This window comes from Tachyglossus aculeatus, chromosome 1 (genome assembly GCF_015852505.1).
Source record: "Tachyglossus aculeatus isolate mTacAcu1 chromosome 1, mTacAcu1.pri, whole genome shotgun sequence".
Taxonomy (NCBI): Eukaryota; Metazoa; Chordata; class Mammalia; order Monotremata; family Tachyglossidae; genus Tachyglossus; species Tachyglossus aculeatus.
In genome coordinates this window covers 145,543,835-145,566,841 of record NC_052066.1, presented here as the reverse complement: position 1 = coordinate 145,566,841, position 23,007 = coordinate 145,543,835, and the positions used below count along the sequence as shown (strand labels likewise).

Here is a 23,007-nt window from a genome sequence, read left to right as displayed (position 1 = left end):
TCTTGTCTCTGTTAGTGGCAACCAAAGGATGCCCGAAAGGAGCAGCCACAGTTCCAAGCTTATTTTTTATGCCAATTAAAATCAATAGTCTAGTGACTGGCTAGCCCCTTTTTAAAGCCACTCATTTTCCTAGTAGTGATGAAATCATGAATAAGTTAAAAGATTTAAGACCTTCTATTTCTTCAAGATCCAGTAATGTTGTTTGTTACAAAACTAAGAACCTTGTAAATGCACCCACTGATAATATAAATAACTTTTCATGAATTTTGTGTCTGTAAATATTTTGGATGGAGGCTACTGAAATTGTGATTTCTGAGTGAAAAATCTTTAGGAGACCCTCACTCTTTTACCTAAGCAGGGATTTTTTTGAAGTAACATAGGAGGGGTTACCATGTCTTTTTTTTAAGATAATAATAATAATGATAGTAATATTTATTGAGTGCTTACTGTGTGACAAGCACTGTTCTAAGCGCTGGAGAAGACACGAGGATATCAGGTTGGGCACAGTCCCTATCCCGCATAGGGCTCACAATATAGCTCTTAGGGAGTAGGATTGAATCCCCATTTTGTAGGTGAGGAAACTGAGGCACAGACTTGCCCAAGGTCACACAGCAGACAAGTGGCAGGGCCAAGACTAGAACCCAGGTCCTCTGACTCCAGGCTTGTGCTGTTTTCACTGGTCCTCGCTGTTTCTGTAACTGGGTCCATCGCCCCTATGATGTGTTTGCCCTCCAAATCTCAGAGCCTGTGGGTTGAAGTAGGACTCCACCTCCCACCCAATTTGGAAGCCCTGGGAAATGGGATCTGTGTGCTTCTCAGGTGGCTCAGCATTGTGACCGTCCCAGCAAAAACAGACCTAGGAGCAGCAGAGTGCTGACAGCAGATAGGATGGGAGCTAAGGGGAAGGAAGTCAGTTAGTGTAGGGAGATTGTCCTGAAGGGAAGTCATCTCTACTCAGGCAACAACCAAGCAGTGGTATTTAATGAGCGCTTACTGTGGGCAGAGTGCTGGGGAGAGTTCAGTACAACAGAATTGGTAGACACATTCCCAACCCACAACGAGCTTGTATTCGACCTGTGCAAACATACAGAATCTTAGTGGAAAGAGCCCGGGCTTGGGAGTCAGAGGTCGTGGGTTCTAATTCCGGCTCCACCACTTGGCAGCTGTGGGTTCACTTCTCTGGGCCTCAGTTACCTCACTGCTATCCTCATCCGCTCTATTGACTCCTTCCCTTCTACCTTTAAACCCGCTCATCTCCCCCATACTAAAATTCCTCCTCCACCGATAGCCTCATCTCCCTGCTCCATTTCCTCTCCAGACCCCTGTAACAGGCTGCAAACACCCACCGCCTTCATCTCCTCATTAGCTTTCGACTCCTTCGTCCCACCGAGACTGTTTTCTAATGTTACCAATGACCTCTTTGTATCCAAGTCCCCCTCACTTGCTTTTGACACTGAACCACTCCCTCCTCCTTGAAACCTCATCAGGCCTCAGGTTTGCTGACGTGGTCCTACCCTTTTTTCTGCTCACTCCTCAGTTTGGTTCATTAGCTGCTCTTCTGGCTCTTACTCTCTTACTGCGGTCAGTCCTCCAGCCTGTGTTCTGGGTCCCCTCCTCTTCTCCCCTACCCTCACTCATCTGTTCACACGGATGGTAGCTTCAACTACCATCTCTGTGAGGACAACTTCTAAATATACCTCTCCAGACCTGATCTCTTTTCTAACGGACAAACTCGCATCTCCATCTGGATGTCCTGCTGGACTCCTCAAACTCAGTATATCCAACAAGGAACTAATTATCTCCCCCCCAAGCCCACTCCTCCCAACTTTCCTGTCTCCGTCGATAACATCAGTACACTCTCTGTCCCCAAAACCCCTTAGTGTGTTCCTGAACTCTTCACTGTCATTCAGTTCTCAATCTATTGTCATGTCCTGCAGGTTCTTCCTACGTATCATCTCCTAGATCCATCCCCTCCTCTCCAACCAACTACCACCCTGGTACATGATGCTACTAGACTACAGTATCAGCCTTCTCCCTGCTTTTCCTGCCTCCAGCCTCTTCCTCCTCCAGTCTATACTACACACCGCTGAACAGATCTAAAATTATTTCACAGCCCACATTGCTCCACTCCACCAAATCTCTCACTGACTTCCCGTGTCCTTCTGCTTCAAAAAAAATAAAAAAAACTTGACACACTCATTTTCAAGGCTCTGAACTCATGCACTGTTTCATCCACTACTCCCGACTTGTACTTCCCAAGCGTTTAGTACAGTGCTCTGCACACAGTAAGCGCTCAGTAAATATGATTGAAGGAATTAATGAATACTCCCCAGCCGTGGCTTAGTGGAAAGAGCACGGGCTTGGGAGGCAGAGGGCATGGGTTCTAATCCCGGCTCCGCCACTTGGCTGTTGTGTGACCTTGGGCAAGCCACTTCTGTGTGCCTCAATTACCTCATCTGTAAAATGGGAATTAAGACTGAGCCTCACATGGGACAACCTGATTACCTTGTATCTACCCCAGCACTTAGTACAGTGCTTGGCACATAGTAAGTACTTAACAAATACCATAATCGTCATTATTCTTATTATTGTTCTCTCTGCTCTTGTCTAGCTAAGCTTCTCCTGCTGTTGCTGCCTCGCCCAGGCTGTTCCCTCAGTCTGGAATCCCCTCCCTCCCTAAATGGATTTCCCACATAATAGTAATAAGCGGGGTAATTTGTTAAGCTTGCCAAGCACTGTATTAAGCGCTGGGGTAGATACAAGACATTCAGGTTGGACACAGTCCCTGTCCTACATAGTCTAACAACCCCCAACAAGCCATCCTCTGTTAGCTCCCAGCAGTTGGGCAGGTAGCACTCATGCACCTATTTATACTCATCCTGAACATTTTTGCATATATGCTAGTCAGTTATTTTCTCCAGTTATTCCATTTGCAAAAAGTTTTCTGTCTGTCTCCCCTATTAGAGTGTAAGCTCCTTGTCGGCAGAGACAGTGTCACTTCTCTGTTTTGTACTTCCCAAGTGCCTAGTACAGTGCACTGCACCCAGCTGGTGCTCAGTAAATACTCTGACTACTATTACTTCAGTTCAGTAGATAGTACTTTAATTGATGTCTGTGGTAATTTTAAGCCATTTTTAAAATTGAAGACTGAGTGGCATTGGGGGGTTATGGATTTGTCAGATTGTAATGGTGATCCCCTTTCCAATTAAATAAATCAAGATATCTTATAGGATACCACTCTGAAAAAAAAAGCTGTTAAAATTAGAGCTACCTGTGATGTTGGGTTTATTTTTAATTTTCCATTTCTTTCCTGAATTGGATAGCGCAAATTACAATTTAAAAATGGTGAAATGCTAATAAGGCCCTCATTTGTTTTGGTTTCTTCTTTTAATTACAGGTGAGGTATTTGACTATTTGGTTGCACATGGAAGAATGAAGGAAAAGGAAGCCCGAGCTAAATTTAGACAGGTACGTTTCCCCCTTTCCTAGGCTCACCAACTGGAGACCTAAAAGCAAACAAGCAGTTGCTTACTGCCATTTACAGGGCCCGGTTGTTTGGGCAGAGGTTGGTCACTCAGTCGGGAATTTAATTCCCAGCTCTACTGCTGACTCCTTTAGACCCGCCTACTTTGGCCTGCTTCTCTATTTAGAAGGGTTTCCAACATCCCTCCTGCTTCCGGAGCACACACAGAAGATTCAGACTCACGGGTCGATGCTTTGAAATTCCATTTTAGTCTGGAGCTCCAAACGCTTTCCCCACTAAGTCTTCTGCCAGAACCTCTGGCATTAAGTCAAATCGATGTATGTTGCCGCTTCCTCTGAGCCCTGCTCATTCTGGTGCAGTTACCTCCAAGCCATGAGATGACCAGAAAATAGGCTTGCCGAAGGGAGACATTGAGAAGCAGAGAGTGTGGGTAATCCTCGGTACGAATAAATAGTTCTGGGGTAATCAGTAAAGAACGTGGTAGTCACCCACACCACCAAAGGAAAACCTGTGCCGACCTTGAAAATCATAGTTAATCCTCTCCAAGGAAAAGAAGCGAAGGCCGGCGCCGTGTTGTGTTGCTCAGAAAATTGACCTGGTTTCTTCCAAAAGGTGGCATGGGTTTTCCCGGCCATTGAATGGATCCGCTCCCCAACTGGGGAGATTCCTGCTGCTTTTTTCTGTGGAGAGAGGTGAGTCTCAGAGAGTGAATGAGTGTCTGAGAAAGGAATGTGGTAGATGGAAGCATTTTTGATGGCAGTGACAGTGAAGAGAACAGCAGCGTAACTAGCTCTTTTGATTGCAACTGCCCAGCCGCAGTTTAGACGGGATGGGGGGGAAAGTATGAGTAGGCTATCCCAGGCGAAATAATTGGGAGTTGAATAGTATAAGTGATACCTTGTTCTTTATTGCAGTCACGTTGTCTAATAAGCATCGTTTAAAGTCAGCACTCTGACCTATTAGTAGATGTCAGTCTTTCCATAAATAAAGATGAGGGTGCTGATGGTCTTGTTTTTCTGAAGCACAGGATTTGAGTGGAGGCACCAGCAATTCATGTGTGAGGGTGTTTGAAGTGAAGTGATTTGCAGTAAATCTAATCTAGCCTCCTCATCTCCCACCCAGCACCTCTGTCATTCCCTGGCACGTGCAGGAGGGCAGCTGATAGGAAACAGTGTATTCTGGAGTACTCCCTGCACCTGCCTAATTAGAAAGGGGTGGGTGGGTGTGTAGGGAGGAGGTGGTGGTGGGGGACATATGAGAGAGAGCAAGCAACAAATGCAGTCACTCTAGTGAACCAACAAGCTATAAACTACTTAATCAGACCCATATGGCTGTGTCAAACTGTTTGACCCATTGACCTTTAGTACTTAGGCAAACCTTAACCTTTTAAAGCTGCTGTGGCTACTTTAATTAAAATAACTTCAGTATTTTTTTTATTTTTTATTTTTTTTTAACCAACTGTGGGGCATGACCAAAAGTCTCATTAGTCCAGTCTTACATACACATGCGAGCTATAGACTGAAACCAATATTCAGTCGTATTTACTGAGCTCTTACTGTGTGCAAAGCACAGTACTAATTAATTAATGATGGTGTTTGATAAGTGTTTACTATGTGCCGGCCACTGTTCTAAGCTCTGGGGTAGATATTTATTTATTTTATTTGTACATATCTATTCTATTTATTTTATTTTGTTAGTATGTTTGGTTTTGTTCTCTGTCTCCCCCTTTTAGACTGTGAGCCCACTGTTGGGTAGGGACTGTCTCTATATGTTGCCAATTTGTACTTCCCAAGCGCTTAGTACAGTGCTCTGCACATAGTAAGCGCTCAATAAATACGATTGATGATGATGATGATGATACCAGGTTAACAGTTTGTCCCACGTGGTGCTCACAGTCTTAGTCCCCATTTTACAGATGAGGGAACTGAGGCACAGAGAAGTCAAGTGACTTGCCCAAAGTCACACAGCTGACAAGTGGCGGAGCTGGGATCGAACCCACGACCTCTGACTCCCAAGCCCGGGCTCTTTCCACTAAGCCACACTGCTTCTCAGCGCTTTTACTTGGTCTATTAATCATTTCTGGAATGATTTAGGGAATGTTGTATCAATATTCCCTTTTTTTCCTTCTGTGTTCCTCCATTTGAGACTTTCCCATCAAAATAAATACAGGTTTCTAAACAGAGAGGTTACGAGATAGCATTTTCATGTAATAATCAGCTCTTGTTTTTAGACTTTGGAAAAAGGAAGAGTTCCTTTATTTTTAACTTTTACTCTTCCATAAATGTCAGTTCTGCACCTAAGAACTGGTTAAAGCAACAAACAGGCTTGGCCAGTTTCTGCATCTCAGGAGTAGCCGTTTGTAAGAGTTTCTGTCAAATCATCACTAAAATATATGTCCAATTCTTCATGCCTGCCCTGATTGTATTCAGGAGTGGATTTCTAAAACTTTTTTTCCCCATTAATCTTCGATTTATAACTGTACCACTGGTATTCAGGGCTTTGAATTTGAACCCAATAAATAGTAAAATGAATAAAGAGGCCCGGTTTCTATACCAGAATAACGGATTTATGAAAGGAACCCTTTCCTTTAGGATAGTGCTGATTTCCTGCAAACGAGGCCTTTTAATAGTGATTACATTTTCCCTTTTGTGAGAAGAGGAAATTGCTGAAGGATAATAGAAAATTTATACTGGAAAGTGTCTGATATTTGTTCTGGGCCAGAAAGCATTTTTGTTCCAGATCTGGTGTTTCCGAACCAGATTCTCTACTATGGTGTGTCTGGTCAGAGTGGCTAGGCATTTAGAATCCCAAATCTTGAGGAATTTCTCCAGTTTCCACGTAAACTGAGAACCCCATGCGAGACAGGGACTATGTCCCCACCTGATTAACTTGTATCTACCCCAACGCTTAGAGCAGTGCTTGGCGCATAGTAAGCGCTTAACAAGTCCCATAATATTAATAACAACAGTTTTATGAATGTGAGTTTTACATTCCTTCCTTTTGGATACCGAATCGGTGTGAGTTGGACTAAAAGCGGGGGCCGTGGGAGGGTGGTCTCCGCTCAAGTTAAGAACTAATTAAAATCTAGGCTTGGTTTTGCTGCTGTCGGTGGAGTTATCAGATCCCACAGAGGTGGGACTCCTGACACCCCTCAGTTAAACTGGGACTAAAGTTTCTGCTTTCCTCCGGGTTCATCGTAATACTTTTTGGCAGCCCGTGCAGTTTGCCATCCCCTCGATTTTAAATAGGAACATATTTCCCTGCTTGTGCAAAAGAGGAAAATATGACCGCACACACAGTGGACTCTGAATGTTTCTGTTTTCCTGTCCAGAATAGGCCCTCTTTCTGCCTTAATCAGCAGATGGTTTTCTGTCTTCCCAACTCTCCCCCCAACCCCAATCTTTCTCCTAGTTCCCGCTAACCACACACCTGTACTTTTTTTGGTTTGCTTCGCATGTGTGTGGATTTCAAAGGGAACACCTGGGTGCATAACCTTTCCTCCTCCCTTTCTCCACTTTCCCTCAATGTTTTAGTCTCTCTGGGAAACTGCAAAGTGGGGTAATATCCGGATCCTAATTGAATACATTCCAGTGTTCCGTGTTTGCTCAGAGTTTCCTCCATGCAGAGAAAAGATCTCCAAATGTAAAGCACAGAGTGCTGTCTACATTCCACACTTGGCTTTAATGAAAGCATTAGGTAACTTTGGGTAAATTAATTAAGTAGCCTGGGAGAGAAACGCTGTAGCTGATGACCACCTTGAGAATCAGATGAAAAAGAATCTGAAAGGAATTTTTAAAAGTAGCTTAACTCTCCGAAAGAAGCAAGCATCAGAGTGAGAAAGAAAACCTTGCCAGGAGTACAGAAAGGGAGAATAGTAGTAATTGTGGTATTTGTTAAGCGCGTACTTTGGGCCAAGCACCGTACTGAAGTGTTGGGGTAGTTACCTAATAATCAGGTCCCACATGGGGCTCACAATCTGAGTAGGAGGGGGCACAGGAATTGAATCCCCATTTTGTAGATGAGGGAACTGGGGCACAGAGAAGTGAAGTGACTTGCTCAAGGTTACACAGCATCTGCGTTCTTTCCACTAGTAAGATGCAACAAGGAGGGTGGCAGTGGGAGTTTTTGATTTTCATGAATATGAAACTAATCATAGGTGTCCACTTGTAATAATAGTAATTGTAGTATTTGTTGAGTGCTTATTATGTTCCAAGCACTGTTCTAAGAGCTGAGATGGATGCAAGGTAATCATATATCGGACTCAGTCCCTGTCCCACATGGGGCTTGCAGTCTTAGTACCCATTTGCCAGATGACGTACTGAGGCAGAGAAGTGAAGAGGCTCGCCCAAGGTCACACAGCAGACACGTGGCGGAGCTGGAATGAGAACCCATGTCCTCTGACTTCCACTTCACAAGGGATGAAGAGCTTTTAGAGCTGGACCCCTAGTCTCTCTCATCCTGGGTCTTTAACAAGACGTGAGAGTTTCCAGTCAGGACTAAAAATACCCAGAATGGTAGCTTTGCAGTCTGTCCCTTCCAGGCCTCATCCCTCGTATAATTCCTGCCCCCGTTTTATCCCCACACTCAAAATGGAAAGTTGCCACTTACGATAGTGATTGCATATGAGGAAAAGCCATCTAGCTCTGCCAGCTTAGGATCAGTGACATTTCAGATGTGTTGGGCACATTTCCCCATATCTTGGTGGTTTGGACTACTGACCCCTGTGTGATATTGATATGGAATCGGACACCTTTGTGCCCTGGATTTTTCCCTTTTTTGTTTGTCATTTGTTAAGCGCTTACCGTGCCAGGCACTGTACTAAGCACTGAGGTAGATACAAGTTAATCAGATTGGACACAGTCCCTGTCCCACATAGGGCTCCCAGCCTTAATCTCCATTTCACAGATGAGGGAACAGAGGCAGGTGGCAGAGCCGGGATTAGACCCCAAGTCCTTCTGACTCCCAAACCCACGCTCTCTCCACTAGACCATGCTGCTTTCCTAGGCAATTCTGTAGACACTGTGAATTTCTGCAAAAAAAAAGGAACCTTTTTGTATGTGTGCCCTTTTGATACCATTTACTCAGGAGTGGTTGTTTTTATCAGTTTCAGAATGTTAAAAAAAATTATGATTGTCCCCAGGAATTGATGGAAGTAAAATACCAGTTGTTCGGCCCAGGATTCTCAAGTTCCTACAGTAGCCCTAATGGCAGAGCCAAAGCGTTCTCCCGCTGTCAGTTGAGACCCTCGCTGGGTGCTGAATACATAACTGTCCTAGGAGATAAGGGGAGTTGAGGAAGAAGAGACAGTCCTTGCCCTCCAGAAATATACAGTCTACTAGGGGAGACAAAACAAACATTCAAATAAATGTAACACAGGGAAAAGAATTAGGTAGGTGTAGGAAAGATGCCAGAAAAAAAACATAGGAGATAAAAACATCCAAACAAATGCCGGTGAGAAAATGCTTGAGAGTGAATGAATTTCTAGATTGAAACCCCTCGGGTCAGCGGGAAGTCATCCCAGGATGAAACCTGGTTTCAGCAGAGTATGGTGTAAGGAAGAGAGCAGGCTGACAATAGTAGTAATAGTAGTTGTGGTATTTAAGCACTTACTATGTGCCAGACACTGTACTAAGTGCTGGGGTGGATACAAGCAAATCAGGTTGTACACCCTGCCCCACCTGGGGCTCACAGTCTCGAGCCCCATTTTACAGTTCAGGTAACTGAGACACAGAGAAGTTAAAATGACTTGCCCAAGGTCACACAGCTGGCAACTGATGCAGACAAGTGGCGGAGCTGGGATTAGAACTCATGATCTTCTGACTCCCGGGTCTGTGCTGTATCCATTATGCCATGCTGCTTCCCATAACACCTTTCCCCTCCAAGGAAATTGATTTTAGAATGAGCAATTGTAGTGAATAAACTTGTATTTAAGGTGTTAATTAGTACTTGGTACAAGGGACCTTGCTCGCTCTTGAAATGCAGTACAGATGATTGAGCATATGTGTGAGTTTAATGAGCATTGATTTTTTTTTTTCATTATGAATGTGACACCTCAGTGATAACATTTATATAACTGGGCTTATTTTCTATCCAGATAGTATCTGCAGTGCAGTATTGCCACCAAAAGCATATTGTTCACAGGGATCTCAAAGTGAGTAGAAAAAATATTTTGACTCAACATATAAAAATCTTTGTGCGCTTGTATTTGTGGCATGTTGCTTGTATTGATGAAGAGTTTGGGGTTTAAGTGTTTTACTTAAAAATTATTTTGCAGCTACCTTAATAGTGAAACCATTATTTCAAATAAGTTGCTCCTGTAATGGAGTGATAAAGGGAATTTCACCAAAAGCGAAGCAGAGGGGACAATGGTAAGTACAGTATAATTTGGTTAGGACATTCTCTTAGGATATTGCCTCAGATACAGAGTTATAGATCGGTCGACCCCAGCAAACACCCCTTGAATTTCTGCAGTTCTCCTACCTTGGTTGCAGCAGTTTGTGCTCAGTCGACAGCCTCGTCCATCAGGTGAAACAAACTGCTCTCTAAGGTGGTCCAGAGAATCAGAGGCGAGGCTAGAGCTCTACATGTCCCTCTGCGGCTCCTCCAGATGTCAGTTCCCACCTCCCCCAAAACAGTCCGTCAATCAATCAGTGGTATTAACAGAGCACTATAGTAAGTTCTTGGGAGAGTACAGTACAGCGTAGTTGACAGACCCGAGCTTACGTTGTAGAGCAGGAGGCAGTAATAGTTATCATAATAATAATAGTCACTGTGGCATTAGTTAAGCACTTACTATGTGTACTTTAAGGCCCGAGGAAGATATGAAATAATCAGATTAGACACAATCCCTATCCAGTATGGGGCCAGGGCACACCAGGGTGACTTATCAACAGGAAAAATACTCCCCTAATCCACAGTGGTCAAACCACTCCAGCCCAACCGCTTGGTTTCCTGGGAGTTTGGAAGTCTCTGTTAGATCAGAAGCTATGGAATATAAGGGAACAAGCCAAACCTGCAGTATTTGAAGTGGTAATGTCGGGCTGGCCAAGCTCAGTGGAGAAGAGGGGAAGGAAGAAGGTGGTGCAAGACTTTTCCATGGCCCATTTGGGAGCAGCATTTAAATTATTGGCCATGTACATCGTTGGATCACTGCAGAGAGATGGAACCAAGTCATGCTGTATTGGCATCAAGATTAGGTGGTTCGTGGATTTGATGACTCAACCATTCAACCCTTTCTCAGGGGGATCATTTTTTCCAGACCTGGTAGTTGAGAATCTTTGAGTAGTGTTTGTGAAACTGGGGTAGAAAGCTGGCAATCTAGACTAATGGAGACCAAAGCTAATTCAGATCATTGGAAGTCTAGATAGTCCAATCATGTCTTGCTTATCCGACAAGTTTCCACCCAGTTTTACTCAGGTATTCGGCCGGTGATTAGCCAAACTTGTTCAGATCCCCAGTAATTGGCTTTTCCCAGTACATTTTCTGCTTAATGGATGCCATTTTTGCCACTTTGGCATTCTCATCAACACCATCCATCAAGGTTTGATTATTTATTAATGACTAATTCCCTTCCCGTACCTAGAGCACATTCCCTCCAGGCGTGTCAGAGACACAGCAAATCTTTTTACCCTGTTGACTACCCTATCTGTTCTCTAGAGAGGGAACTGATTTAAATAGAAACTATTAAAGGCACCAGTTTCACAGTTTTAAAAGGTAAATGCTTTGTCTGTGCTTAAAGGAAATGCACATTTTAAAGTAATCTCAGTATGTAAATAAGTTGTAAAACTTTTTTCAAAGTTCCCAGACTTCCATCGTAAAATCGACTGCTGTAATTTTCTTAACCAACACATGTTAGAGATGTCTTTAATGCTGGAATTTCTATGGACATTCGACTTCTTTCTTTCTCAATCGTGATAGAGTTAATTTTTTTTTTCAGTTGGAATCCTTGTTTTTCCCCCCAAAAAATTTTTTCTTTCGATCGTTAGAATTTTTTTAACTCATTTCACACTTAATTTTCATTGTGTTTGCACTTAATTCTAAGTGTTTTTCCTCTATTTTTCTTTTAGGCTGAAAATCTATTGCTTGACGCCGATATGAACATTAAAATAGCGGACTTTGGTTTTAGCAATGAATTTACAGTTGGCAATAAACTGGACACATTTTGTGGCAGTCCTCCTTATGCAGCTCCAGAACTCTTCCAGGGCAAGAAATATGATGGACCCGAAGTTGATGTTTGGAGCCTAGGTGTCATTCTGTACACTCTCGTGAGTGGATCTCTTCCTTTTGATGGACAGAACCTAAAGGTATAGGAAGCGATTTTATCCATTTTACTAAGTAAAACTTAAAATTATCTACCTCTAGATTTTAAACTGTCCTGTGATTTTTTTTTCTCCACCCATTTTCAATTCATTGTTTTTCACCCCAGGAACTGAGAGAGAGAGTATTAAGAGGGAAATACAGAATTCCTTTCTACATGTCCACGGACTGTGAAAACCTCCTCAAACGTTTTCTGGTGCTAAATCCAACTAAAAGAGGCACTCTCGAGGTATTCGCACAAATCAAAATGGCCTAGCGTTCTGTACATATCTGTAATTTGTATTAATATCTGTCTACCCCTAGACTGTAAGCTGATTGTGGGCAGGGAATATGTCTGTTTATTGTTATGGTGTACTCTCCCAGGTGCTTAGTACAGCACTCAGCACACAGTAAGTGCTCCATAAATACAATTGAGTGACTGACTCGTGAAAAATGCACAGGGCAGGGAATCCAGAGACCCAGGCGCTAGTTCATTCATTCATTCAATCACATTTATTGAATGCTTACTGTGTGCAGAGCACTGTACTAAGCGCTTGGGAAGTACAAGTTGGCAACATATAGAGACGGTCCCTTCCCAACAGCCGGCTCACAGTCTAGAAGGGGGAGAATAGCACTACCATTTGCCTCCTGGGTGACTTTTGGCCAATCACTTAACTTTCCTCATTGCTTCATTTTCCCATCTGTAAAATGGGGATAAAGTGCCTATTTGCCTTCCCCCTTCGACTGTGAGCCCTATGAATTGACAGCAGGAGCTGTCTAATCTGATTTTCTTGTCACTACCCCGATGCTTGGAACCTAAGCACTTAATAAATACCTGAGTATGATAATCATTATGAGTGACTGCAGAATTTTTGAAATTCTTGAAAATATTTTAAGGCTTCTGCTGTACTGGGGATGTGTAAGTGGGTGAGCTCCGGCCTTAAAATATTTTTGAGAATTTCAAAATTCTGCCATCGTTGTCATTTTTTCTTTAGGTAAAACTTTTGAAAAGCTGAAAAGAAACTTTTCCTAAAGCCTGTATTAGATATTGTGGGTATTTTACTTCGACAGCCTTTTCCGGTACTAACCAGTAGTTTGACTTTCTAGCAAATCATGAAGGACAGGTGGATCAATGCTGGCCATGAAGATGATGAGCTTAAACCATTTGTTGAACCAGAACTAGATATCTCGGACCAGAAAAGAATAGGTAATCTTAGAAGGAATTTTATTTTATCACGTGGAGTCCTCAAAGCACTTACCAGATTGCATTTGTGTTTTGGTTCCTACATACTGCATGTTAAGCCCAAGTATTGGAAATTCAGGCTACTTTATCTGAATCAGGTCATTCTGCAAGGGTCACGCATTTAGAAGTTTAACTGAACATTTTTCCTGTAATTAACAATAGGCAACTGAGGAATGGGAAAAGCATGTATTCCTGTTAGGAAAATATACTATCTTTTTAGTCAAAATGGGAGATTTTACCCAAATGATCTATTTACACAGAAGTGTTCTCTCCTTTTAGATATTATGGTGGGAATGGGATATTCACCAGAAGAAATTCAAGAATCTCTTAGTAAAATGAAATATGATGAAATCACAGCTACGTATTTGTTGTTGGGGAGGAAATCTTCTGAGGTAAGAGTAATTCAGAAAGGAAACGCTGAAATACCTTTCAGCCTATTCATCTGGCTGGGTTTTTGTTGTTTTGGGTTATAATTCCCTTTTGGTAATTTATCATTTTTAAGAATACCATGTTATTTAGCTTACCTTTATTTTAGCTAACTCCTCTGGCCAAGTGTAGTAGATTTTTTTTTAACTACTCAATTTCCATTTAAAAGTCTATATAAGAACTAAGTTATATTTGAAATTATAGCATAGCAGGTAAACTTGGTTTTAGTTAAGTACATTTACAATCAATACTTGATTCAGACTACGAACCAATTCCTAAGCATGCTTGTTTCTGCAAGCCGTGGTATTTTTCGGTTCTCTGAAGCGGATTATGGAAAAACCTAACAAATTGCTTCCTTTTCAAGTATTTGAAGGGCAAGTAAAAACGTGTCTGGTGAGTGAATTCTGGGCTGTAATTTGAACATTAAGACTCTACCTGAAGAAACTGTAATTTGGGTTTTTCGTTTTGTCTTTTCAACAATTCGCTTGAGCCCTTTTAATGTCTCTCCCAGCTGGATGCCAGTGATTCCAGTTCCAGCAGCAATCTTTCGCTTGCGAAGGTGAGGCCAAGCAGTGATCTCAATAATAGCACTGGACAATCTCCCCATCATAAAGTGCAGAGAAGCATATCTTCAAGCCAAAAGCAGCGACGATACAGTGACCATGGTGAGTGAAACTCGAAGAGTCTAGCAAGTTGGTGGCTATTTACCTACCCTTTCCCCTCTTGAATCGTGAAGAGGGTGATGATGATGGCTTAATTTTTAGGGGCTATTTCTTGGTACCCAGGCGAGTGGGGAATTCTTGATTTCCTGGTTCTTTTTATCAGTTATCCATGGCCGAGCCTACTCCCTGCAGAGTTATGCACGTATGTAAGTAACGGGCTTAATGCCTGAACTATCAACTAAAATATACAACTCCACACACCTTTGCCCGTGAAGGCCTAGCTTTTAAGGCATTCTTTAGAGAATGCCGGTAGCTACTCCATAATTCTCAGTTTTAAAGACTAGCCTGCTTTACGAGGCAGCTGTTGCCTCAAATACCCGGCTTAAATCGACTTTATAACGGGCATGTCATAACCTGCAAATGTAAGGCCAACTGATTGTCTACTTAAGTAATAAGGTCCGGAGGAGAGGAGCAGCAGCAACTCTGACCCAGCCCGGTCTAAGCGTGCACTTGCCCAAGTTTCTTCTCTCACCACCTCCAGTAAATGCTTTAATTTTTGGTTTTTGTTCAACGTTTGAGAGTTAGCCGAGTGCCAGTATGTGTCATTGTTGATTATCTTAGATTTTAAACCCCCTGGGGAATGGGGACTGTACCTAATCAATCAAATCAATGGTGTTTATTGAGCACTAACTGTTTGCAGAGCACTGTACTAAGCCCTTGGGAGACTACAGTACAACAGAGCTGTTAGACGCATTCCCTGCCCACTGCAAGCATACAGTCTCGAACTACACTGAAAACTGGGGGCAGTTAAGTGCTATTGTTGCACAGAGAGAATTTAACTCTTTGCCTATGCCCACGTCCGCCTGAATTTGGTAGTCTCTGCTTGTTCCAAGCTTCTGATCTAAAAATATAAATCTCATGAGAGATTTAAGCCACATTCTGTTGTGGTAGTGAAGAGTCATTTCCCATCTTTTAAACGGAATGTTTGATGGCCCAGGATGCTTGCCTCTCTGCTACACTCTTTATTTCCTTTAGGAGTAGAGAGGCTGGTAATTAGAAAAGAGCAGGGAAGGACTACTTCCACCCAACAGACTAGGAAAATGAAAGCAGCAGCTTCCATGGGGGAGACTTGCAGCTCTGCCAGCTCGACAAGACAGGGTCATGGAAGAGCCAGGGAAGCAGCATGGCCTAGTGGAAAGAGCATGGTCCTAGGATTCAGAGGACGTGGGTTCTAATCCCAGCGCCACCACAGTTTTTTATGGTATATGTTAGGTGCTTACTGTGTGCCAGGCACTGCTCGGTTAGTTACAAGCTAATCAGGTTGGACACAGTCCATGGGGGCTCACAAGCTTCATCCCCATTTTACAGATGAGGTAGCTGAGGCACAGAGAAGTGCAGTGACTTGCCCAGTGTCACACAGCCGACAGGTGGTGGGGCCGGAATTAGAACACAGGCTTTTCTGACTTCCAGCCCCATGCTGTATCCACCAGGCCATGCTGCATCTCAAGTTTGACACCAAATCTGCCAAAACATGAATCCAGTCTATTTCTGTAAACTCAAAGTCAAATACAGATAAAGATGACTCTTGGGTATTTGCTTGCCCAATTGCCCCACTTTGTCACACAATTTTTGTTACATTAAAACATGGGTAGGGCAGCTGTGGAGGACATAGACGAATGACATCTAGCAGTAAGGGGAGGGGGAGAAAAAAGAGAGGGAAGAGAAGGGGGAAGAAAGAGGAAGTTGGTGGTCACTTGAGACTGTTTCTCTTCTCCCAATTGCTGTATTCAGTAATAATAATAATAATAATGGTATTTGTTAAGCACTTACTATGTGCAAAGCACTGTTCTAAGCGCTGGGGGGGAAACAAGGTGATGAGGTTGTCCCACGCGGGGTCACAATCTTAATCCCCATTTTCCAGGTGAGGTAACTGAGGCACAGAGAAGTGAAGTGACTTGCCCAAAGTCACACCAGCCAACCAGTGGCGGAGCAGGGATTAGAACCCTTGACCTCTGACTCCCAAGCCCGAGCTGTTTCCACTGAGCCACACTGCTTCCCAGGAGATAAATGATGAATCAACAGCCCCTCCCTAATGCTCAGTCTCAGCTTCCTCCTCCTTCCCCTCCTCCTCCTCGTCCAGCACCACCATCCCAAGTTAGTTCATCCTCCCCTGTTAGCTGTAGAGCCAGGTCAGACTATCTATTCTATTTATTTTATTTTGTTAGTATGTTTGGTTTTGTTCTCTGTCTCCCCCTTCTAGACTGTGAGCCCGCTGTTGGGTAGGGACTGTCTCTATGTGTTGCCGACTTGTACTTCCCAAGTGCTTAGTACAGTGCTCTGCACACAGTAAGCGCTCAATAAATACGACTGATTGATTGATTGATTGATTGATTCTCCTCCCCCTGGCCTCAGTGAGGGTGAGCCATCCAGAGCCATGGCACCACTTCCTACTGCTTCCAATGGGCAAACCCTGGTGACGCTTGCAGGGCGGCGGCGGCTTGGGGTCCGTTGGCTGTCTCTCGCTATTGCCACTCCTTTACCCCAACATCTCTACTTTGGAAGAATGAACTAGATTACAAAACTGGCAAAACTCCAGAGATCCCAGTGTTTCTTACACAGAGTAAAAGGGGTGACAGTTATGTGGTTCAAAAAATAATCTTTTATCATCACCTCAAATCAAGGTGGGGCAATTACGTGATGGAGGCAGTTACACGAGTAATAGTGACATAAAGAAGGCTATCCCCATAGTCTTGAGCCTACTTGTTTTCGAAAATAAGTCTCCTTTAGTTTAGTATAAGGTAATTGCGTCCTTCTTAGAACATGTGAAGTTATTCTGAATTATTAGTACAGTGCTCTGCACATAGTAAGCGCTCAATAAATACGATTGATGATGATGATTCTGAATTAAGTGTTTAATGGCTCTGGTGACCTGGGGTAAGTGCCTGAAATTGTTGAGGTGTCCCAGTTGGTAAAACTCCCAAATAGATATTCATGAAACTGTGGGGGCTTTTCCTTGAAGTAGTTTTTAGTTAACAGTATGAACATGGATTTTTTGTTACCACTCCTTTGCCTACATTTCCCCCGTTCAGAATACCAGAACTTATTATTAGACTGAATCAGAATTAAACACAGCATGTCATGGTTATGGGATACTGATAACGGTCAGAATTTGTTCAGGCTGTCTCTTATTCTGCGAAAAGAAAGGTATAAGACTGTATACCTAGGATCAATCAGTCGTGTTTATTGAGTGCTTACTGTCTGCAGAGCACTGTACTAAGCACTTGGGAGAGTACAATATAACAGTTGGTAGACATGTCCCCTGCCAAGAATGAGCTTACAGTCTAGAGGGGAAAACAGACATTAAAATAAATTTGTAAATTACAGATATGTACATAAGTGCTGTGGGACTAAGGGAGGGCTGAATAAAGGGAGCAAATCCAAGTGCAAGAGCAAAGCAGAAGGGAGTAGGAGAAGAGGAAATGAAGGCCTAGTCAAGGAACTCCGTAGAGGAGATGTGCCGTCAATAAGGTTTTGAAGGTGGGGAGGGTGATTATCTGTCTTACATAAAGAGGGAAGGCATTCCAGGCCAGAAGCAGAACATGGGCTAGGGGTTGGCAGCCAGAAAGACGAGGTCTCGGTACAGTGAGTAGGTTGGCACTAGAGGAGCGAAGAGTGCAGGCTGGGATGTAGTAAGAGAGCAGTAAGGTAAGAGGTGGGCAAAGAGATTGCTTGAAAGCTGAGGGTAAGGCGTTTTTCTTTGGGGATATGGATGGGCAACCACTGGAGGCTCGTGAGGAGTGACGAAACACAAACTTGAATGGGTTTTGTAGAAAAATTATCTGGGCAGCAGAGTGAAATATAGACTGGAATAGAGAGAGACAGAAGGCAGGGAGGTCAGCGAGGAGGCTGATAATCAAGGCGGAATAGGAAAAGTGCTTGGATTAATATGGTAGTAGTTTGGATGGAGAGGAAAAGGCGGGTTTTTCATTCATTCATTCAGTTGTATTTACTGAGCGCTTACTATGTGCAGAGCACTGTACTAAGTGCTTGGAAAGTACAGTTTGGCAACAGAGACAATCCCTGCCCAGCAGTGGGCTCACAGTCTAGAAAGGGGAGATAGACAGCAAAATAACAAGTAGACAGGTATCAATACCATCAAAATAAATAGAATTATAGATATATCACATCATTAATAAAATAGAGTAATAAGTATGTACAGATAAACACAAGTGCTGTGGGGAGGGGAAGGGGGAGGGCAGAGGGATGGAGTGGGGTTAACGGGGAGGAGGAGGAGAGGGTAAGGGTTGGGCTCAGTCTGGGAAGGCCTCCTGGAGTAGGTGAGCTCTCAGTAGGGCTTTGACGGGAGGAAGAGAGCTAGTTTGGCAGATGTGAGGAGGGCAGGCATTCCAGGCCAGAGGCAGGATGTGGGCCAGGGGTCGATGGCGGGACAGGCGAGAACGAGGCCCAGTGAGGAGGTTAGCGGCAGAGGAGCGGAGGGTGCAGGCTGGGCTCAAGAAGGAGAGAAGGGAGGTGAGGTAGGAGGGGGCGAGGTGATGGACAGCCTTGAAGACAAGAGTGAGGAGTTTTTGCTTGATTCGAAGATTGAATAGGCAGCCACTGGAGATTTTTGAGGAGGGGAATGACATGCCCAGAGAGTTTCTGTACAAGGATAATCCTGGCAGCAGAGTGAAGTATAGTGGTGTTATGAAGGATGAACTGTCAGGATTTAGTGACAGATTGAATATGTCGGTTAAAAGAGAGCGATGAGTTGAGGATAACGCAGAGTTATGGGCATATGAGACAGGAAGGATGATGGTGCTTTCTATAGTAACAGGAAAGTGAAGGGGAAGGACAGAGTTTGGGTGGAAAGATAAGGAATTCTGTTTTGGACTTGTTAAGTTTGAAGTTCGGCTGGACATCCAACTAGAGATTTCCTGTAGGCAGGAGGAAATGTTAGACTGCAGAGAGGGAGAGAGATCAGGGCTTGAGATTTGGGAGTCATCTGCATAGAGATGGTAATTGAGGCCATGGGAGCAAACGAGTTCTCCAAGGGAGTGGGTGTAGACGGAGAAGAGAAAGGCATCCAGAACTGAACCTTGAGGTACTCCCACAGTTAGGGAGTGGAGGCAGAGGAAGAGCTTGTGAAAGAGACTGAGAATGAGCAACCAGATAGGAAGAGAACCAGGAGAGAACAGCATCGGTGAAGCCAAAGTTGGATTATATTTCTAGGAGAAGGGGGTGATCAACAGTGTCAGCTGAGAGATCAAGGAGGATTAGGATGGAGTAGAGGCTGTTGGATTTGGCAAGAAGGAGGTCATTGGTGACCTCTGAGAGAGAGGTTTCTATGGACTGAAGGTGGTGGAAGCCAGATTGGGAAGGGTCAAGGAGAAAACTGGAGGAGAGGAAGTGGAGACAGGGGTGAAGACAACTCGGTTAAGGAGTTTGGAGAAGAATGGTAGGAGGGAGTTAGGGTGGTAACTGGAGGGAGCTGTGGGGTCAAGGGAGGGCTTTTCTGATAAAGATTCTCCCTGTCTTTTTCTGACTGATATCTTTCTAACAGACAATAATAATAATAATAATAATAATGGTATTTGTTAAGCGCTTACTATGTGCAAAGCACTGTTCTAATCGCTGGGGGGGATACAAGATGATCAGGTTGTCCCACTTGGGGCTTACAGTCTTAATCCCCATTTTACAGATGAGGGAACTGAGGCACAGAGAAGCTAAGTGGCTTGCCCAAGGTCACACAGCTGACAAGTGGCAGAGCAGGTATTTGAACCCATGACCCCGACTCCCAAACCCGCGCTCCTTCCATTGAGCCACACTTGGGACAGACAAGCTGAGGACTTTAAATTTTCTTTCACCCATACACATTTTAAAGACTGTTGTTTGTTGGTTAGCCTTAAATAAGTGTTTAGGTTTGGGTTTTTCTTTAAGCGAGACTATTATCCTTTGGGATGAAATTGGAATCTGGAGTGCCTTTTACCATACATTAATGGTTGTTCTGTCAGGCTTTTTTTTCCCCTTAATGAAACAGGTTCTTAATTATCCAATTCCTAAAGGGGTTTCACTTAATGTAGCTCACAAACATAAACTTATTTTGCTCATTTATAGAATTAATGAGACTTTTCATTCTCATTTATTATTTGTTCAGAGCTTTAATAATATCCACTGTACTGAATGAAAAAAATCCTACATTTTTTGAGTTCTTTACTGCTCTGTTCCAAAAGTGAAAGGCATCTCTTGTACAAAAAAAGAGGTAATTCTGAGAGTCACTCAAGGCAAACCTATTGATTCTCATGCCATCATAGGTCATCTATAGTTCATTTAGATGATATGTAATTGTTAGGCATACAGTAAAATCCCCTTAAGACGTTTATCAAGGTACCCTGACTTTTACAGAGAAAACTTTAAGAAGCGAAAGGGAAATCATGAAGATTTGCTTGAGGCCTAAAAATATAAATGTTATGGGAATGCGTACTAAATCAGAAACTTTGTGAAAGAGTTTTTAGCGTGACCAATTGTAATTTGAATTTCCCTGTAGACCAAAAGCTCCACTGAACTGTAAGCGGGCAGGGAACTTGTTTCGCAACTCTGTTATATCGTGCTCTCCCAAGCAATTAGTACAGTGCTCTGCACACAGTAAGCACTCAGTAAGTACTATCGTTGGATCCTTGTGGGCCTGAAGCCTGTCTACTAACTTTGTTGTATTGTACTCTCCCAAGTACTTCATACAGTGCTCTGCACGTTGCAAGCGCTCAATAAATTCCATTAATTGATTGTTCGATTGAATGGTACCTTAGTTAAATTAAAATAGACAGGTGTCATTTTGCAGTTGATGGCGAATTGTCCGTTGATTTTGTATTTAAAAGTTTTAACTTGTATTTGTAGCTGGACCATCAATTCCTCCGGTCATGGCATATCCAAAAAGGAGCCAGACGAGTACCGCAGATAGTGATCTTAAAGAAGAAGGAATTCAATCCAGGAAATCAGGCAGCAGTGCTGTCGGCGGGCGGGGAGTGGCTCCAGCCAGCCCCATGCTGGGAAGCGCAAACAATCCTAATAAGGCAGATATTCCCGAACGGAAGAAAAGTTCCACAGTCCCTAGTGTAAGTATTACCGATTTCCTTCAAGGATAAGGAAAGGTCGCAGAGCCCCAGCATGCTACATCGTCTGTTCCTCATTTGCTTTTCCTTTGTTCCTGGATTTGGTTTTCTTAAGAAAAACCCTGACTCATCCTCAATTAGGCATCTTTTCTAAGCTCCTCTTCTCTGCATCCCACTCTTTTCCCAGTAACCGTCTCTGTGTTAGGTCTATCTTCCTTGATCTTGTAATTGTCTCCTGGCATTCTGGAAAGAATTTGATGAACGCTGGTTTTTTTCCTCTGTGCCCTAGGATCAAGTTATCATAAGGGAGCATAAGTGAGGCCACACTCACTGCCTCGGGCCAGTTCATCTGGAAAAGTGGGTGTTTCCTGGGGGGGACCAGACAGTGCCAGAGTGCTGTGGCAGCAGGGCATCATCTGGCCCTCACATTTCAGAGCAGCAATATTTGGGAGAAGCTTTAGTCTTCTCAAAGGAGCTTGCTCTGCCTGGAAGCAGGCTGCTCCTGGTTTTTGATCAGTCCCCCACCCAGGGATATGCCCACTTAGAGCTGAGAATATTCATTCATTCATTCAGTCGTATTTATTGAGAGCTTATTGCGTGCCAAGCACTGTCCTAAGCTCTTCGAAGAGTACAATATGGGAGAAAGTGTTGTTCCATCTCGCCATTGCTCCCAGAAGATGGAGAATAAAGACTATTGGGTTTTCTGAATAGGATCCTTTCCTGAATATTCATTTTGACCAACCCTATTCCAAGAGATTTTATTCTCCTCCCTCCGCCTTGATTGGCTCATGCCCTTGTGCCCTATACACACACTCACCCTACCTTGGGCATGTCAGCAGTGCATGCTTCTCAGGCGTTGCCCTGATGCGAAAGTGGCTGTCTTTGATTCATAATCCCTCTCCAAATAACATTACCGTGGCTGTCACTCTAGCCTTCTAAAGCTTATTTAGAATTTCATGAACTTTATTCAGAAGGAAACAGCGTAATTTTTTTGTTTACTCCTTTTTAAATTGCCTTCTCTAATCAGTAGACAGATCCCTAATGTGAACAGATGTCCAGATTTACTGGTAGAGGAAGAGGTAAAATTCAACTGCGTCATGTTTCTTAATCATCTAAAAGCCCTACTCAGTACAAATCAAATGGGTATTTGCCCTGGAGAGGGTCGCCGCACTACCTTAAAAATACTTCATTAACTACTACTGTAGGTCCCTTTTCTCTTTGTAAGTTTCTGATCTGGAAAATACTACGCCACTTTGAAAACTAAATTCCCATTTCTGTTTTCTTTCAATTTGTTTTTTACTTCTCTGCAGACCCCATTTTCATAGACTGTCAACACTTTTTAAATGACTCAGGTTTTCTTTACCTCCCTTGTCAGCCATATGACGTTTCATTTCCCGTTACTTTAACATTCCTGATCTCCTTTGGGGATATCATTGCAATTTTTTCAGTTTTGTTTGTTTAATTTCATAGTAAGACCTAAAAACAACAGTGCAGTCCCATGTCATAAAGTCATTGGCTTAGAAACATTTCACGGAAAATCTGTATGAGTTTTCATTAAAGAATGTCTTTAAAAGTTTCAACTTGTGATTCAAACCTCTTCTTTCTCATCTTAGTTTCTTAATGTTTTCTGTCCAGGTTTCTTTAAAGATTCAGAGTAGCCAACCATAATTTCATTTCATAATGAACGGGTGGCACTTTGACCTTGAAATAATAAAGAGTGAGCGATCGCCTTTGTAGGTTTCTTTACTGTGCTGTCAAGATCACCAAATTGTATCACAAATTAGGTAAAGC

The 23,007-nt window shown here is 43.2% G+C and overlaps 1 protein-coding gene across 3 annotated transcripts in view; it reads left to right on the top strand.

Annotated features, from left to right (window-relative positions):
- Nucleotides 1-23,007, top strand: part of MARK3 (microtubule affinity regulating kinase 3) — a 117,802-nt gene that overhangs the window by 68,066 nt on the left and 26,729 nt on the right. For all 3 annotated transcript variants that reach the window (XM_038752872.1, XM_038752791.1, XM_038752710.1), the window contains exons 6-13: nt 3,398-3,468; nt 9,579-9,635; nt 11,551-11,787; nt 11,910-12,029; nt 12,887-12,986; nt 13,302-13,414; nt 13,960-14,113; nt 21,002-21,219. In XM_038752872.1, the coding sequence (XP_038608800.1) occupies nt 3,398-3,468; nt 9,579-9,635; nt 11,551-11,787; nt 11,910-12,029; nt 12,887-12,986; nt 13,302-13,414; nt 13,960-14,113; nt 21,002-21,219 (1,070 nt within the window). The remainder of the gene's footprint in view (nt 1-3,397; nt 3,469-9,578; nt 9,636-11,550; nt 11,788-11,909; nt 12,030-12,886; nt 12,987-13,301; nt 13,415-13,959; nt 14,114-21,001; nt 21,220-23,007) is intronic.